The 19,903-nt window shown below is 40.0% G+C and overlaps 1 protein-coding gene across 3 annotated transcripts in view; it reads left to right on the forward strand.

Moving 5' to 3' along the window:
* Positions 1-14,273: 14,273 nt before the first annotated feature.
* hmgcra (3-hydroxy-3-methylglutaryl-CoA reductase a) overlaps positions 14,274-19,903 on the forward strand; it is a 37,853-nt gene continuing 32,223 nt past the window's right edge. For 2 of the 3 annotated variants that reach the window (XM_088415266.1, XM_088415284.1), the window contains exons 1-2: positions 15,108-15,258; positions 19,689-19,865. In XM_088415266.1, the coding sequence (XP_088271392.1) occupies positions 19,701-19,865 (165 nt within the window). In that variant the 5' untranslated portion in view covers positions 15,108-15,258; positions 19,689-19,700. Of the gene's footprint in view, positions 14,413-15,107; positions 15,259-19,688; positions 19,866-19,903 lie in introns of those variants that run through there. The other variant, XM_088415275.1, reaches the window with a different exon arrangement.

Here is a 19,903-nt window from a genome sequence, read left to right on the forward strand (position 1 = left end):
TAAAAATGCACAACACACTTATAGCTTGTTTATGTATCAGTTTACTGTTGCGGCTCTGCAGTGACACTAAACATCCAATAGGTGGTACTATAATACCACCCATATAACATCTCTTTTCTTTAAGTAACCCCAAACTCAAAACTCTTTTATAATAACATTAGAGAACCAAACAAGTAATAAACTTTCCATTGTAACAGTAAAACAGCTACCCTTCCATCCCCCCCTCTTCCCTCAGAACGCCCCCCAGATTCCATCGCAGTCCATGTGAACCTACAGGTTCAGTCTGCTGGGAGGCCGTATCTGGCGGCCATAATGCGACAGAGCAGGGGAATGAGATGGTGATGATGAAGGAACAGATGGAGTTTCCGAGGCCCTAGGAGAGCCCGATGCACACGAACTGCTGGGAAAGCCGCCCTGAGCCACCTGAGGAGAAAACATGCATGCCCTCTGACCCTCAGTCATTTCACTTGGTGCCTGAACCCCAATGCCTCCAGATGCAGACTCCGCTAAGCTAGTCACCGGGTGTTGTGATGACAACAGCTCCACCATACGCAGGTCGACATGGTTGTGGCGATAGATAGCACCCTCGACCTCCACCAGATAGGACCGTGGAGCGACTTTCGGCAGACACCCCCCCCTGCGCCAAATGCCCATCCTGTCACCCGGCAGTGGCTTCATTCGAACCGCCTCACCCACTGAGAGCTCAGGCAAGTCCTTTGCAGACCTGTCATATATGAGTTTGGAGACTTGTTTCCTGTGGCGCAACTTGTCAACCACACCCACAATGACCCGTGGTTCGAGCAGAGCAGAAGCCACCGGCAAAGCCGACTTCAGGCGCGGTGCCATTAGACGCTGGGCAGGACTGCTGTCCATTCCCTCTGTCGGGGTGTTTCTCCACTGTACTATTGCTTTCCAGGCATCCTTGCCTTCACGAAGGGCTTTCTTGCATAGATTCTTAGCGATTTTAACAGCCGCCTCTGCCTTTCCATTTGCCTTGGGATGTCTCGGCGAGGAGGTGACATGCTCAAACTCCCACTCCACTGAGAAGTGTCGGAACTGAGAACAGGCAAACTGGGGCCCGTTATCAGAGATGACCCTGTCACGTTGACCATACCGGGCAAACTGAGCCTTGCATCGCTTAATCGTCATCTCCGCACTGAGGTCCGGCAGTACATCAATTTCCCAGTAGTCTGAGTAATGATCAACCACCAGCAGAAAATCTTTCCCACTGTGCTGAAACAGATCTAGGCTCACGATCTGCCAGGGGCGTGTAGGAAGTTCATGGCTCAGCATTGTCTCTTTCTGTTGTTCTACAGCAGGGGTCGGAAACCTTTTTGACTAAGAGAGCCATAAAAGCAAAATATTTGGAAATTTGTTTCAGTAAGAGCCATATAATATATTTCAAAAGTAAATTCAACTAAATGCCAGTATAATAAGCCTCTGAACTTATTCTTTAAAATAACTTTGTTATAATACTCACCATTAATGTGACTTCTGGTGCTGCATGGATTTGCTGATGTCTTTGTAGTCTGGTTGGTACGTGGTGAGGTTAAGATTCATACAAGCATTGAGACTTTCATCCATTAAACGTGATCTTAGATTGGATTTGATGTTTTTAAGATGTGAGAATGACTGCTCACATGCATATGTAGACCCAAACATGGTCAATTCAGCAATACTCAGACGCTGCAGTGAGTGGTATGTGACAGGAAGTGCCTTCCAAGTTTTGAGAATCAGCTGGTCTTCAGGTTGAAGTTATTTCATTTCTGTCCACATGTGCTTGCTTGCCAGCTCTGCTTTCGGTCTTGTGATTCTTTCCAAATCTTCATTCAGAGACTTGAACTTGACAGTTGCTGTGCAAAAGCAGACCAGGATAGTTATTTCCAACTTCTTCCAGCAGTGTTTTAAACTGGCGATCATTTAAGGCTCGGGCAACAATAAAGTTCATCACACGGATGACCAGTGACATCACTTCGCCAAACTGCCCGTCAAACATCTGAGCACAAAGTGCCTCCTGGTGTAGAATGCAATGGAAGCTTAAGATGGGTCTATTTTCATGTTCACAAAGAAGCGCCACAAATCCTTTGTTTTTTCCCACCATACATGGAGCACCATCAGTACACACTGAGAGAAGTTTATCCATAGGTAGATTTTTTTCTTGAGCAAACTCAATGAAAGACCTGAACAAATCCTCACCTCTTGTGGAGCCTTTTATTGGCAGGACAGCAAGACTTTCTTCGCGCAGTGTATCATCAACAATATATCTTGCAATCACGTTGAACTGCTACAAATGGCTCAAGTCTGTTGACTCATCTAAAGCCAGAGAAAAGAACGGGGCTGCATGTATGTATGTCCTTCACTTGCGTTTCCTCCACTTTGTTTGCCATCATGATGGTACGATCATAAACAGTTCTGGCCGACAATGACAAGTCTTGTATCCGTTTGATTATCTTGTCTTTGTTTGGAAGATAATCAAAAAGTTCACTGGCTACATGCAGCATGAACGTTTTAGCATATTCGCCATCTGTGAATGGTTTTCCGTTCCTCACTATTGCTGACTAGTTTTCTCTCTGTATTTAATGTACAAGACGAGCATTTTGTGCACCGTTATGTCTGTGCTCTCATCTACTATAAGGGTGTGCCAAGGTGCATCTTTAACACTGCACATCGTTTCATTCTGTACTATTGCATTGATTGAATCCACAAATTCAAAAGCATAGTTTTTATTTCGCCAACTGTCTGGTATACTCACATACTTTGCCATGTGGTCGGGAATTTGTTGTACCGACAGCATTGATGCATTCATTTTGATGGGTAGTACAACACTGTCGATGAGGATTTTGACCTGCTCCGCGTTGGATTTGTTTACGAGTGACAGCTCGTTCCTCTTCTCTCGGTCTTTGGTGCTCTCTGTCAGTAACAGATTCCCATCTAGCGTCCTTTTACAGTTTTTACTGCATTCCAATGACTTTTGTGCTGAATTTGACGCTTGAGGTAGTCAAGTTTCCACTCGCTCCACACTTTTCCCTCCGAAAACATGCTCGCTACTTTAGCTTTGCAACACATTTTACAGAGTAGTCCTTTCTCACTCGAAAAAGAAAAAATGTCAATGGTTTGTCTTCCGCTTGCACGTACTCCGACAGCCATTCTACCTTAAACGAACCACATTTCTTCTTTACTTGGTTAGTGGATGTGCCACTGCCCATTCGTTTTGCCATTATTATGATGGGTAAAAAGTGCCTTGCCTCAGGTCGCTCAGCCTCCACGGCGAACACGCCCCTCTGTTCGCAGCACCGGTGGTCAGTAACAAGCAGGGCTAGCTGCCAGTAAACAACGTAATGACGTAAATGCGTGAGCGAAACGCGTCAAATAACAACCTGGAACAGCCAATCATTTGTTGCATAATACAGAATAAATTATAATTTATGCATAATTTATGCATATTTATGCATTGTTCAATACTGGTTGGATTTTTACTTTGTGCGCAGCTCAGATATTTTGTGCGCAGACACGCAGGTAGCACTGCGCATTTGCTCACAAACCATGCTTAGAGGGAACAGTGATTGTCACTCTCAATGCTTACACCAGCTTCACTGCAGAACATCCTGGTTACTCGGCTGGTGTCACTAATGCACGCTGAATGTTCATCAAGTTTTGCTCGGCAAAGAGCTGGTCATGCCGCATATGAAGAGCCGCTTGGAGGGCGCACCCACATTCCAAAAGCATATTATAGAAGCAATGGGAAGATGCACAATAGAAAAACAAAGCAGCACTGGACCACAAGAGGACAAGGGCACAGCAAAGAGGAAGAGGTGTGCGATCTGCCCATCTGCCAAAGACTGAAACGCCAACAGCTGCTGTTCCCGGTGCAAGAAGCCTGTGTGCAAGGAGCACAAATGTACATTGGTCATTTGTGATACTTGTGAGGAATTGTAAGAACTGAATTTACTGAATTTGTGCTCTTATGATGTGATCAGTTCTGTTTTATTTTACGCTGATCAAATTCACGTTCATCGTTAGTTATCTGTCAGATGTTTGGCAAAATGACAAATAAACATGTTTCTTATAACAAATGTATGGATTGTTTGCCCTGGATAACATCTAAAATAATTATTTGAAGAAAACATATTACATAATATGCTTTCGTTTGTTTTTAAATTGTACTTGGATAAATGGGTCATTTTTGACCCACGTGTGTAAACTTGATGTAGTGTCACACAAATAAATTTTGTTGATAAGATATGGCAGAAAAAATATAAATAATGACTTGTGACAATGAAAAACAAGATTTTTAAAGAATACTTGGATTAATAAATTATGAAATACATAGATTTCAAAAGATGTGGCAAAGAAAAACTCCAGCGGCAGGAAATAACATGACAACTAGATGGGGGTCATTTTTGACCCATGTTGTGCATTAACAGGGGTGCGAATATGTTGTGCATCAGAGGGTTAAGTAAAAAAATTCTGACAACTTTTTACTTTTGCTACCTACATTCAAAACACCAATATCATACTTTTTACTTGTTACATTTAAAAAAAATGCCTGGTTACTTTTTTATTTATTTATTTAAACAATTCACAATAAAAGGCCATGTTACTTTTCTTTCAGCATCTTTGCGCAAACTACGTAGACCAGGGGTGGACAATTCCAGCCCTCGAAGGCCGGTGTCCTGCATGTTTTCCAGTTTCCTCTCCCTTACACACCTGATTTAAACCATTAGCTAATCAATAAGCTCTGCTGGAGCTTGAAAATAATCCTAATCATTTGAATCAGGTGTGTTTGGGAGAGAAAACGGGAAAACATGCAAGACACCAGCCCCCGAGGCCTGGAATTGCCCACTCCTGACGTAGACCGTGTTTGACCAATCAGCCTGGTTGCCGCTAAATTAAAAAAAAAAAAAAATGCAGGGATGTCCCACAACTGTCAGCGCCACATAACCTGAAGAGCAGAGATGAGGTTTAACCTTTGCTAGAAGCTAGCATCGAATAAGACATGGACAAATAAGCCAAATAAGCACAGGCTCAAGAGGCTAAAGCCCGCAGCCATTCACCCTCACCCATGGCCTTACGTGAAGGATTTCTTCGCGTTCATTGGGAAAGCCAAAACGTCATGGGGTGGTTGCCTTCAAGAACTCTCCGTCAAATCTCAGAAAGCAAAATAAGGTAAGTTAGCCTAACGGAGCAGGAGCCAAGATGGTGACTAGGCTATAGACGTTTTATGGAACTATCCTTGAACTATTTTAAAATAAGTTGCATCAGAGTAACAAATAACCATCGAAAGTTATGTCAACCACTAGCTCAGTTAAACGCAAAACTGAAGGCCAACTGCCTGTTACCCCAACTAAAGCCTCGGGCTCGAAAAAAGGCAAAATTGAGAAAATGGAGAAAGACATTGCGGCTAGCATTGTAAAAGCGTTAATGCTAGCTATCGAAAATCAAGGCAAGTCCTCTGAAAAGTTGATAGAGGACGTCCAAAAGTCCATTGACTTCGTCTCAGCCGAGGTGAGGGGAATGAAGACAAAATTAGACAAGACAGTCATGAGACTTAAAAAGAATGAAGAAAAGTTACAGAAGTTGGAATACCAAGTGATGGAGATTTCAAGATACAAGATGGAATTTACACTTGCGCGGCCTGCCTGAGGTAGAGGGAGAGGTGGTGAGATCGAAGGTGATCAACATTTGTCAGAACGTGGCTCCAGGTGCCACAGAAAAGTTTCCAGATGTGATCGACTCCGTTCACAGGCTGGGTCCCAAAAAAGCTGTCAAGCCCAGACGAGGGTCCCGTGCCATAATCATTCAATTCACGATGCGGCATTTCTGTGATTTGATTTGGAAGGAATCTAAGAACCAAGAATATCTTCAAGAAAATAATCGCTTCCAAGAGGATCTTTCACAGGAGGATCGGGAGAGTCGTGAGCGCTTGTGGCCGCTGGTCCAGCGAGCCTGTCAGGAGAAGAAAATTGCTTATTTTGTCAGGGGGAGAGCCTTCGTCAACAGCACAGGTGTCAAACTCAAGGCCCGGGGGGCAGATCCGGCCCGCCACATCATTTCACGCCGCCCGTGAAACGCCCATTCCAATTCAAGTTTCCAGTCAAAATATCACATTTGTAAGTCAATTTGAAATTGTTTGGGGGAAAAAGCAAGCGCTTTTTGCCCTCACCCTCTCTCTGATTTCTGATCTCTCTGAAACTGTAACTGCAACATGGCCCTCGATAAGAATGAGTTTGACACCCCTGGTCAACGGCAAGGAGATTGCGCTCCCTCACGCGAAGGAAGAGAAGCTAGGGCTGCCTGCTGCATCCTCACAGTCAGGGCAGTTGAGGCAGTGTGGTATTACTGAAGAGGAAGAGATGGTGTGAGACGGAATGACTGATCTGATGCACGGGTTTGAGATTTACGTCGAGGATAAGATCTGTTCTGTGTGCGCTTATAACCGGTGTTCTTTCACAGGTGTATGTGACATTTGTACATTTTAATGATTTCATTTCTAAAGTTATTTTCAGTGACTGCTCGGTTTAAGAGACATTACAAAACAGAAGGCATTTTTTCTTTATGCTAAAAGTTTTGACGCAGACTCCTGTCTAACCCAGGAATCACACTCTTTATCTGAAGACCGTACCTTTTGGAAGTCGCAGTGGTGGAAGGACTTGTGGATGTTGCATGGAAATCAGCATTCAGCAGGAACTTTGACTCTTAAACATAAATTCGGTGGCAAGGTAATGCTCACACTGGAAGACCCAGTTGGACACTTCATTCTGATGGTTGTAGCATACAATTACCAATTTTGTTTAATAGGTAATGTTTACGGTTATAACAATGTTAAGGAAAATAAGGAGTTGTTTGAATGCCTGAACACAGAAATTGATGCTCTCTTGGAACGTTTTGTTGATATGAAAATTATTTTGGGTGGTGGATTTTAATCTTACAGTGAATGATAAGGTGGATAGATGGCCAAGTAGACAAAAAGAAAACTCATTACTGAATTTATGAAAGAGAAAGGGTTAATTGATATATACAGTATATATAGGGTTAGCAACCCTAACTCTATAGAATTTACTTGGAAAAACCAGTCTGGCACTTTACAGTCCAGAATAGACTTCTGGCTTATCTCTGAAAGTTTATCATATACCGATTGCAAAGTTGAAATCCTCCCAACGCCGCTGACGGACCATAGGGCCATTGTTTTGTTTCTGAATACATCAAATAGGGCTGTGAAAAGGTCTCCTGCTTATTGGAAGCTAAATAATTCGCTTTTGTTAAATGAATCTGTAATTGTGTTAATTAAAAGTAAAATTACTGAGTACATGCAATTGTCAGAAAGTGAACAATTACATGGGAAATATTGGGAGCTATTAAAATTTGAACTGAGAAACCTTTCATGGATACGGGGGCACAATTGAAAAGAAATAGGAAGGAAGAAGAGTATAGCTTGATTACTGAATTACTCTCCTTGTCCTCTATGCTGCCTGAAAACCTATCAGTGGCACAAAGGGCATGATTACATACTCTTCAGGTTGAATTAGATCAGCTATACACCAACAGAGCCAAAGGCGCATTCATACGCTCAAGGGCCAAGTGGTTAGAAGAGGGAGAGCAGAGTTCCAGCTCTTTCTTCAAATTAGAGAAACAGAGACAAACTAAAAATGGTATAAATACATTATCTATAAATGGCATGGTTGTTGATAGACCAGAAGATGTAGCGAAATTCTGCGAAAGCTATTATAAGTCTTTGTATAAATCTAACCTGTCAATTACTGATCTAGAATCCTTTTTTGGCTCTTTAGGTAATGTTAGGACTATTGGAGAAGTTAACAAGACAATATGTGAGTCTTCCATTACTACCGAAGAAAATACAGAGGCTATTAAGAAACTTAAATTAAACAGATCCCCTGGAAATGATGGGTTAACTTCTGAGTTCTTCAAGTTGTTTTCAGTGGAACTTGCTCCTTTTTTGCTTAAGGTTTTTACTGAGAGTATAAACAAGGGTAAGCTCCCTCCCACTTTATGCCAGGGGTTAATCTCTCTCATTCCGAAGCCTTATAAAACTACTTTGTGATTGGATAACTGGGGACCCATCACATTACTTAATAATGATTACAAAATTATGGCTTTGTGTCCAGCTAGTAAATAAAGAAGGTCCTAAATGATATTATTGATGAATCACAAAATGGCTTTATGTCTGGCAGATATATAATAGATAACATATGACTTGTCCTAGACGTCATAGACTATTCAGATTTAGTATTGGAGGATAGTTTTATTCTTTTTCTTGATTTTTGTAAGGCATTTGAGTCCTTAGAACATCATTTTATATTTAAAGCTCTTGAATTATTTGGTTTTACTGACCAATTCATAAAAACAGTTCACATTTTGTACAACTCAGGGAATAGCTCCATTAAATTGCCTCATGGTACCACTAAAAGATTTAGTTTGGAAAGGGACATTCGTCAAGGTTGCCCGGCCAGCAATGTTCCCACACAAATTCCCTGAGCAGGCATTGGACCAAGGTGAGCAACTTCAGACATGCACACAGCGAGTCGCCGTGTGCATATCTGATGTTGCCCCTAAAGTAACCTATATCACATGACTCACATTCTGTCATTAATGAGCAAGGAAGGGGGGGGGGGCTCTGAGCATATCCAGGGGCCTAGCTGCGGCCCTGGAATGATGATGCAAGGCGGCTTGGAACTCTAAGAAATGAAGGGTGAAGCACGACCTGATGATGTCCAACAACTTTTAAACATATGTAAAGACCAGTACATACTGTGCTTCTGGGCACATAGCCTGTCATTTATGAGGGCATAGCCAAGGTAAAAAGCGTCGTCCAGGACCAATATGGGAGAACGATGCATCTATGGTTGCCATGTTTGTAGGAGCCAAGTCACAGCATTTGGAATTATTATTGGTTTTGATCCCAAAATCCCAAAGTTCATTTAAATTTTCATGATACGTTATGATACGATAGGTTCATGATACTGGCCCTTTAAGAGCCTTGGGGCTTGCATCACAGGGGCAATTGAGATTGATTGCAGATTAGAGCTCGCGGTTTCTTCACCGTAATGTTTGCCTTTTACTTGAAGTACTTTTGTTTGAAGAACTTTAGAACTGCTGTGGAAATAAATTTATCGTTTTATTGATTCAAAGAGAGACCTGTGGAAATGTTATTATATTGATTTTATTTGAACCTGGGCAAGCATACGAGTAAGCCAGGCGGCCCAAAAAAATGCACAATGTTCCTAAACAAATCACAACTACTTCTGTTCGTTTTCAACAAGTTTTTTATTATTACTTTTTTATTTCTTGAGCAATAAATGTATTAGACATGACAGTGTGAGGTATAGTGCACTTGTCACCATGGCAATAAACGAGCCACAAGTTGTGAAAGAGGAAAAAAAAAATCTCACTCACTTTCACCGCTTGTTCTTCTATTTGCATATGCTCCGACAGCCATTCTATTTTATAGGAAGCGCATTTCGTTTTTACTTTGGCGTGTTGAGCGGATGTATCGCTGCTCGTTCGTTTCACGAGGAAAAGAGGTTAGCATTTGATGTCTCTTAACTCCGCACTGTTGCTAGCTAGCTAACCAGCACGGGGTGTATATGCAGGGAACGTTTCTGTCCTTACGTTTGATTGTATGAAAAGTATAAGTGAAACATTCGTAGGCTGGAAACTTGTCACTCGCTGTCACAATGCAAAATGGTACAGAAAATAATATTGTTGGTCTCATTAACCAGATAAGATGAGGTCTAATATTAAATATTATTTAATACGTTTGTATTGCATTGTGTTTTATGCGCAGCATAGACATTCTAGTGCGCTGAGATTGTGCGAGCAGTGCGCAAATGCGCACGCTCGCAGTTTAGAGGGAACACTGCCCATATTTATTTTTACTTCCCATGCAAATTTTCGCTTACTATATTAATCAAAGTAGCATAAAGGGTATGTCCATTACAGGAAGAGTTATCACTCTGAGCCAACTAGCTGACGACACAACTCTTTTTTTATAGGATAGGTCTCAGATTGATCATGCAGTCAACCTTTTAGACTCATTTTCATTAGCCTCTGTCCTCAGGCTTACCTGACCAAGTGTGAGCTACTTCCCATTAAAACGTGTAACAATTCGGAGATCTTAGGTATTCCAGTTAAGACAAAAGTTAAATGTCTTGGTGTTATTAATGGTAAGGACCAAAAGTTAAGAATGACTGATAATTTTAACCTTGGCCTTGGGTTCAAAGAGACTAGACTATAACGGGCCGAGTCTTGCTTTCCAAAGCAGAGGGTCTTTCCAGAGTAGTTTATGCTAGTTCGGCACTTGATGTTTCAAATTATGTTTGTGAGAAGGTTGACAGGGCCCTGTTTGACTTTATATGGAAAAAGAGAGCACATCTTATTCGAAAAAGTGTAATGATCAACAATTGTTGCTCTGGCAGTTTCAATGTTCTTGATTTTCATACGCTCCATTCGTTATTTGAGATACCTAATGAATCCTACTTACATTGTGGAACTTTATATCTACATATATCTTTGAAGCCTTGGGTGGATTGAACTTTTTGTTAAGATGCAATTACAGTATAGATCGACTTCCTGCTAAGTTGTCCAACTTTCACAAGCAGCTACTGTTGTACTGGTCTTTGGTTTACGAACATAATGTTTCTCCTCACAAATACTTTATATGGAATAACAAGGATATCTGTTATAAGCGCAAGTCACTATTTTTTAAGAATTGGGTAGATAATGGCTTACTTCTTGTTTCTCAACTGTTTCACCTATGCTGAATTTTTAGCAGAGTATAACATTCCAGTGCTCCCAGGAGAATATGCCATTGTATTTGAAACTATTCCTTTCGGGATTCATATGCTTTTTCATTCTATAACAAAAGAAGGGATTGGTATCAATCAGACAATCATCTCTGATCTGTATATAGGAAATTCAGATGCTTTTCTGAGTAAAAAAACAAATAACAACTGTATAAGAGAACTAATCCAAAGGAATTCAATTAGTAAACCGGCATCTGTATTTGTAAGGAATAATTCTTATAAAAGACTTGGTTACTCCCGAGAACTTTTTTTGTTACCAATAAGGTGAGAGAAGTGTCCCTCAAAATTTTGCACAGGTATTACCCAGTCAATTCAAGGATTGTTTAATATAGGCTGAATATTGACCCTCTTTGTTCCTTCTGTCACCAAGTAGAGGAAACACTGCCTCATCTCTTTTAGGACTCTAAATTCAGTAAGACCTTTTGGTGTGACCTGAATTTATTCTTGGATAGAAAATTGGACATTCAAATATGTTTTAAAATTGAGTATATCTTATTTGTTTTTTGTTTTTTTTATCTGATTCCTGCCCAAAAAGGCTATGTCCTTAATCTTGTTTGTTAGGCAATTTCCATATACATGCCAGCAAGTTTGCCAAGCAGAAAGCAAGTTTTGCTGTCTTCAAATCATACTTGAAAGCCTACCTGGACACGTTAAAGCATTGCACAAACTCGAAAGCTGTGAAAACAAGGACTTCTTGTGAAAATTGTAATTTATTTGTTGATTAAATGTGCCTTATTTTTTTTTTCTTTACATACCTCGAGTATGCCGTGTTGTTCCTGTTACTTATTTGTTGTTGCTCGATTTCGACATTTGCGTGACTGAGTTGTTAGAATTAGTGGCACTTGTAAATAATAAAAAAAGAAAAAGAAACCCCATTTAGCAGGGGTAGCCCATACCAAGAAAAAATGTGGCGATTTTTAATGCATTATTTAATTGATTTAATTTATCTGTGCCTGGGTGTCCTTAATTTGCAGATAGCACCATAGAAATCACTGAGTTAATCACTCAGGTTAAACCAAACAGAAATGTCCTTTCTCAACATTTAAGATTAAATATGATATGCACGTTAGGCATTATTGAAGTTGGCTGAAGACACAGCTTCCACACATCCCAAAGGCATAAATATGAATATCAAAAATCATTTTGGTCATATTTTATTATATTATTATCATTTGATTTTTCAATTTACTACACTGTTGTGCAAATAAGAAGAGTGGATTTTGAAAGGAATTGAATACTTCAACATAATCCATTTGCAGTTTTATATATATTTTTTTTATGTCCTTGGCATACGTACTGTATGTGTTTTTATTTGGTTATTTGATTGGCACAGCGCAGCTTGCAGTAAGAGTGGTTAGTTTGTCCGCCTCACAGTTCAGAGTCCCGCGTTCAAATCCAGCTCGCGCTGACCTGTACAGATTTTGTATGTTCTCCCTGAGACTGTGTGGGTTCTCTCCGACTTATTTCCACATTCCAAAAACATGCATGGCAGGTGTATTAGACACTGTAAATTGTCCTTAGGTGTGATTTGGTGCATGAGTGGTTCTTCATCATTGTGCCCTATGGCTGGCAACCAGTCCAGTGTGTCCCTCCGCCTACTACCTGTAGACAGTTGGGATAAGCATGAGCAAGCCAGCGACCCTAGTGAAGAAAGGTGGATACAGATAATGGGTGGATGAATGATTTTCTCAGTGAGCAACTTAATTTTATTTGCTTTAAATGGGACAATGCACATGATTACTGTAACAGTCTGGATGTGGCACTCTATGTTCACGCCACTTTGAGAAAAATAAAAAACACTGCTGTAAAATATCATTAAAAATAAATGGTACTATTTAAAAAAAAATGGAATAAAAGATGGGCCTATGAGTATAATTTCATTCTAATTAAGATAATCCTGGTCTCATCCAGTACACAGAAGTGTGACGTGTAAACAACAAATGCATCTCAATCAATCAATCAATCAATCAATCAAATTTTATTTGTAGAGCCCTGAATCACCGAAGTCTCAAAAGGCTTCACAGGTGAAAAGAGGTCATGTTGAGACTTCTTTCGAAAAAAGAAGTCATACAGAGACATCTTTTCGGTGTAAGGTACACAACAGCATCCCCTGTCAAAGCTCCCAAAAGGGGAAGAAAAAACTCAAAAACCTCAATTTGGGGAAAATCAAAAACCTTCAGAAGGACCACAGGTTGGAGGAGCTCCCTTCCAGGCCAACAGGTTGAAGTGGATGCTGCATGTACCAAATACAGACAAATACAGATACACGATGCAGACAAATACTGATACACAATATAGATTACTGAAAATATATTGTGCTATATAATGCAATGATGTCTTGACGGCAGGTAGAGCCATTGGGCTTCCCACACTCCAGCCAAGTGGACCGCAGTCGGTCGATCTCTTCACCCGCAATGGTCGATCAGCGCAGGGCCAAATGGGGGTGGTCAAGTCAATCTTCACCATCTAGCTAGCCCCCTCTCCAAGCTGGGAGAAGGGGGCAGGAAAAGGAAGAAGAAAGCTAGAGACAGGCCCATTAACTAAATGCCTTCAAGTATAAATGTATTTTTAGTCAGGATTTAAAGATTTCTACTGAGGTGGCTGCGCGAAGCCGCTCACAGTCTCCCGCAATGTCTCCAATGATGACTGTAAAGGTTTCACTGAATCCTGGATTAACATTGACAGGTCCTCCTTAAGTGACACTCGTTGTTTATCCAGTTCGGCAATAGGTAGGTTCATAGATCGAGCATCCGGAGCGTCATTAGCTTCAGAGCTTCTAGTAGCCATTAAAGTTAATTTGCTAGCACATGTGGGTGTGCTGTCCCGAGTCAACAGGCAGCCCTGTGCAGCATTCAATTTAGGCTTCGGACCACTTAATGAGTTAGGAACCAATATCGACTTTATACCGTCATAAATTATGCTCTCTAAAAAGCAGTTGGTGTGCTAAATATAACAAATTGTATTGTTCTGATGGGAAACCACTTGACACACGGCTTCCTCCTGCCGGAAATGACCGTGTGCTGCCTTTTAAAACTCATCTCTCTCTTTTTTTTTTGTCTAGGTGACCCAAAAACTCCGCCGTATCCTACATCCTGAAATCAGACCCATTTGGAATTTTCTAGTCCCCATGAACCATGAAAAACAAGGAAAAATTATACCATAGTTTTACCAGTCTGGGCCACTTAAGAACAGACATTATTTCATGTGGCCGTAGAGGTAAAATGCTAATTTAACACCCCTGGTCCAAGCAAAAGACTGCAATGTAATTTGCCAAATAAGGGTGCGCAAAACGTCCAGTATCCGCAGTCAGGTGTCCAACTGCAGGACAGAGTCGCCATCCAGCTGCGCGAAGCGCATGTTCAACATTGACCTCTCGCGGCTGAAGGCAAAGGGCAGCCATCTTGCGTTGCCTTACAGACGACTTTGATTTTGTTGCAGGTGTTTGATGTCAAAGTCACTGTAAGGAAGAATAAAGATTCTCGCAAAAAAAAAACAAAAAAAAAACGAATTTGGACTAGCTGCGACTTTTGGAAAACTATTTCAGTTTGTTGAATAAACAGCATGGTGACTAAAGGCGGACATTTTTCTCCTGGTGAGCTTTGTTTTGAACACATTGTAACGGTTCTGATAACATTATGTCCATAGATAATTTTTTAGCAGCACTCAGAGGTGTACCTTATGATTAGAAAATGCATTTTTACTAATGGAACGTGCACGAGGAGTTTCGTCACAGAATTCTTGGTACAATTACTGTATACACCGTCATTGTGGCTTTTTCGCCGCAGTGTTATTCTTCAGTGGTGTACACAGTTGAGCTGGACCACTTTCCTGTCCACCATATAACCAAATTTGTGAAATTCTTTTAGCTACACAACTTTTGATTGATCATCGTCTGTCTCTCCTCCTCTGCTGATACACAGCACAAGACACCACATCTCGTTTAACTGCGAGACAAATTGTTGGTATAGAGAATCGATAATATCAATGCCTTTACGAACGAAATTGACACTGGTATTGTTTTCTTCTCTTATCGTATTATTTGTTATTTTTAATGTACCTAAACGCATCTGTGTTCAGAATAGGCACATTGTAGGACGTCTGATGCTGAGGTCCCTTTCACTGTGCTAAATCAGCGAGCGGAGTACAGTAGTGAGATGAGGCGATCTCTTACTGGCCTAGCCCACATTGCCGTCACCAAGGAGACGGGGCGTGGAATACGTAAGCGTCACTGACGCAGGTTATCGCTCTGATTGGCTCAGGGCTCGTATGATGTAGTAGCGTGCCATGGTTCCATGTGGCCTCGCTTAATTACAGAATCCGCTCAACTTGAATGGAGCCGATGTTGGGAGGCTTAAGTTCAGCCCACTCGCTCTTTCCTTGACTCGAGCTACCTTTATCTCTCAAACTCCAGTACATTTCACTTCCTCCCTTCTCGCAGGTAAGCCGATCTTGTACGTATGCACATATTTAAATCGGTCTTCATATATCACAGTCAAGGCGACCTTTATCATGTAATAAAGATGACCACCCTGCTTAGTTTACTGAGCACCCGTAAAAACGTATAGCTGTAATTTTATTCCAGAGATACAAACTCAGTGCTTGCTAAACGAATATGCGAAGTTTTTCTTTGAAATGTTGATTTCTGACTTGTTGGGGGTAAACTAAGTGTAAACGATTCAAACTTTTGAAGGGCGTTTTTAAAGGGACTCTTAAGATTGAGAACGTTTTTCATTATAAAGGAATGTATTAAATCAATTTAAATTTTAAAAACTTGCAAATGAAAGTGTTCCTAGTGACCAACATTGTTTTAAATATAGTAATAGGTCTAGTTATCATTAAATTGTATTACGGGGGTGGCTCTTCAGGAGGCGGCCATGTTTGTTATAGCTACGGACAACGGTACCTGCAGCACCTACTGCAGTCCGAAATGAAAACCGGTCTAAATCATGAATGCAATGCTATGATTGTCAGACTCTGTAAACTTTGGAATCCCATTTCTATAGTGGTCCCTCTTGAACTACAATATAACTAAAAGAAAAAACAACTTATTATAGTTCTATGAACATCAATCTTAGCAACATCAAGTTTCCTCTTGGATCATCTTCAAAATCTGTTCCGAAAAAGAAATCATTAAAATCGTTAATTTTGACTAAATCTTGTGACTGGCATGTAATGTTATATGACAAAGGACGGGGTGGATGTAGGACTTTGTGTTTTTAGGATAATGAAATTGAATAGTCTACTAGTCTACTACTAGTCTACTTAAAACAAATATTTAGAATCTCACTAGAATCTGGCTTACCTTCACATTCTTCCATTTGAGAACCACCAACCTATCCAATCAAATGGGAATTAAAAAAAAACCCACTGCCAACTGTTACAAATTGTTGGCATTCTGTTTTGTTAAAGCACTGTGGATTGTTGCAATACATCGCATAGTAACGCATAGCATCGCATAGTAACTGCAAACATGGCATCATTCTACCGATATGTTCTTCCGATATGCTATTTTGCAACTAACACAAACAATTAATTATCTTTACTTATGTCAATCACAGTAAACAGCCTATACATATGTTGTAGTAAATGTTTTCAGAAAATAATTGTCCTGTATGTATTGTTATTCCATCACTGAAAGGGACCGTGTGTAAGATTTAGGCTGTTTTTCATTAAAAAGGAATAAATTAAATAATTGTAAATGTCAAAAATTTGCAAATAAATGTGTTCTTAATGACCAACAGTATGTTTTAAATATAATCATAGGTCTAGTGATCATACAATTATTACATATGGGGTGGCACTTTTCCGGAGGTACCATGTTTGTTATTGCTATGGACAATGGTAAATGCATCTGCTGTCCGTAATGAAAAGCAGTCTAAATCTTCTTTTAATTAAATTTGGGTGAATTTTACAAAAATGTGAGTATGACTTAAGTGGTCACACATATCATGGCTGTCCAATTAAAACACATGCTGTAATAAAAATGAGGAAATTTTAGACACATTTCTTCTTCGTATATCGAATAACATACTGGTGCGTTTATCGGGGTGGGGTGAGGCTGAAACTAGACAAGTGCAAGGCAATATATGCGTATGGAGACACCAATTCTGAAACTAATGTTGCAACAATCAAACAAGATTTTAATCTCTATGTATTCTTTTTGACGAGCTTGCTTACCACAGAAGCACCTGACCTTTAGTCTACCACATGAATGCAAAGCACCTAGCTTTGACTGCAGCCAGAGCTAGTAAAAGCAACAAAGATGCTAAAGTAGCAAGTCATAGCAGAGCTCTTTGCCAAACTAAACATGACAAAAGCCTGCTTTTGAGCATGTCTCAGACATACAAAATGGATGACATTTTATTTTAATGTTACTTGCCAATTTTTTCATGATTGACAAAAGAAACAGCATTCCTTCTGATGCAGTGCTCCAGTTAGCCTGCATCCCTGCGTCCGATAGGCATAATTTTTGCCATGGGACGCATACTTCCAAATCAACGTGCGTCCTCCGGACGCAGGGTTTTTTTTGGAGGGAAGTTGTGAAACACTTGGTTTAGACAAGGCAATTTCTACCAGCAGTGGGGAGCCTGCTCTCAATGTGACTTATACTCTTTGGCTGCCTTTGCCACTCACACTCTCACGTTCACGTCCGGGTTTGTCGGTTTGACGCAGCGATGCTTATGATACTTTCACGCAGTGTTTTTGATATCATTCGAGGTAGGACGCGAGCAGTATATTGAGCTAAAGTGTGGGTCAAGAAGGCAAACCAGTCGAACTGGTTATTTTCAAATCAGTCATCTTTCAAAATATTGTTGTGCATTTATACTATTAATAAAAAAGTTTATATAATATAAAAAATTCTATTTACCAAAAGATTTTGAATTTATACATTTTACAGCTGTCATTTCAATACTGTGATATTTTTGTTCAAGGTTATCATAATGTCAGATTTCAATATCCTCCCTACTCCCTGCCTACTCACAAACTTTCAAAACAATATGTTACAATTATGAATGATAATTCTGCCGATATGGTTAGAGATGAGAAAACTAGCTCACATTGAATGCTTTGCACATACAATTTAGAAGCTCACTTGAAAAGGTTTATTTTCATCTCTAGTTTATCATACAGGTAAATGCACTAAGAAACATTCATAAATTTTATTCGGGCTACAATTTTTGTTTTTGTTTACTCTCGTTTGATAATGTAAAAGTGATAAAATTTATACCTAACTTCAAAGAGTAGCGGTTGTCCACGTTACCCCAAAATTGAAAGATTCCCGCTGCAAATTTTGTCCTTTTTACTGCGCAATTTTTGGGACTCATACATTTCTGTTGGGACCCATAGTTTTTTAGTATTGCGAGTCCCGGGGACCCAAAACTTTTCTGAGGTAAAATTCGCACTGCTGATAGTCAAACCCAAAGGCTGCATGCAACATTTTGGACTACTCTCAAATATAGCAGAAGTTAAATTATTACAACTTTTGACGACGTTTGACAGTCGGGACGGGACAGCAACAAGATACAATACATAGAAAAAATGCATGTTAACAGTATATATTAAACATAAACTTTGCTAAAGTATTAATGTAATAACATATACTTTTGATTGAGAACAATATTGTTCACCCATTTTAACCAGTGCATCAAAGTCATTAGGTGATCTTGTGGCAATTCTCAGAACAGATCTGAGGTGTTCATCACTCATAACACTAAAAGACAATCTGTGTCATTCAGCTCTCGAAAATTGTCAGTTTTTTCAAGTAGTTTCAAAAATGAAATAAACTCCTGTTTGAGAATCCAGACATTTCCTAAACTTAACCAGCAGAAATTAGAATAGTACAGTAACTTTGTGTGATCAGCCTTATTTTCGAAAAATAATAGACTAGTGATAGCAAAGTCCCCTCACTCGATTAAAGTTAACAGGTTTTTAACCTGCAGCACGGATTCACACAGAGCCTCCTAGTGAATCATGCAGTGTAGGAACATTACCTCTTGAGTATCCTGATGTTTTCCTCTCAGATTTGGTGATCCAGCTGTGATAACGTTATCGTTCATACACTGTTAAATATGTCCGTTTTTTCCTTTCAGGGATTCCATATCCAAAAAAATCCTCCATTATCTCGAAATAAGCCATGTCCTTTATATTAATCATTGCCTTTTGTCCAGAATATAATGAAAATGATGCTGCTTTATTCTTTAGCTTGCTAGTTAATTGGTCGTCAATTATGTCAATACGGCAAGTCACTGACCTGCACGATAAGTTATTTTTTTCAAATTTGCTACAAACATGTCAGTGGTAGCTGTACATTCTTGTGTTGAATAGTTGGTGGCATAATTAGACTCCTTGGTGGACAATTGACGGCTGCTATTAAATTATTTTAAAACCTTTTAAAATCTTGGCAAATAAGACATACAGTCTTGGATTGGACTACACAAATGTTTCCATTCTTTCATAAACACTCCCCTCACTGTCAACTTAATTAATTAATTTTTTAACGCCTCATTCGCACTCTCTCTCGCTGGCTGTCATTCTTCCTCAAGGCTCTGAAAAGTCATGTCACTGCGAGACCTAGTCTGTCATAACAAGTCAAAATGAAATGAATGGAATCATTCAAACCAAAACTTAATCCTGTGCCATCAAAGGCCGAATTAAAAAGACCAACGGGCCGGAACTGGCCAGCGGGCCATAGTTTGCCCATGGCTGGTGTGACACCTTGCTGTTTCATACACAAAACTAAAGAAGATTATATTTAATTCATTCATTCAGATGTTGTTTCACAATATTTGTACTTGGTATAGTGCATGGAAAATTGTACTTGATTTTATTCTCATGGTCTTGTGGTTCTCCTGTTCTGGCACTCAACAGTCTTGTTCCACCATGCTGACTCATCTGTTTCGTCTTCATGGATTTGCAGTGGCCTCCCATCCTTGGGAGGTCATTGTAGGCACTGTCACCCTCACCGTCTGTATGATGTCCATGAATATGTTCACTGGAAATGACCAAATCTGTGGCTGGAACTTTTACTGCCCCAAAACAGATGAGGTAAGTGAATTCCATACCCTGAAATCTTGTTGAATGGA

This window comes from Hippichthys cyanospilos, chromosome 1 (genome assembly GCF_059441005.1).
Source record: "Hippichthys cyanospilos isolate Australia breed blue-spotted pipefish chromosome 1, RoL_Hcya_1.0, whole genome shotgun sequence".
Taxonomy (NCBI): domain Eukaryota; kingdom Metazoa; phylum Chordata; class Actinopteri; order Syngnathiformes; family Syngnathidae; genus Hippichthys; species Hippichthys cyanospilos.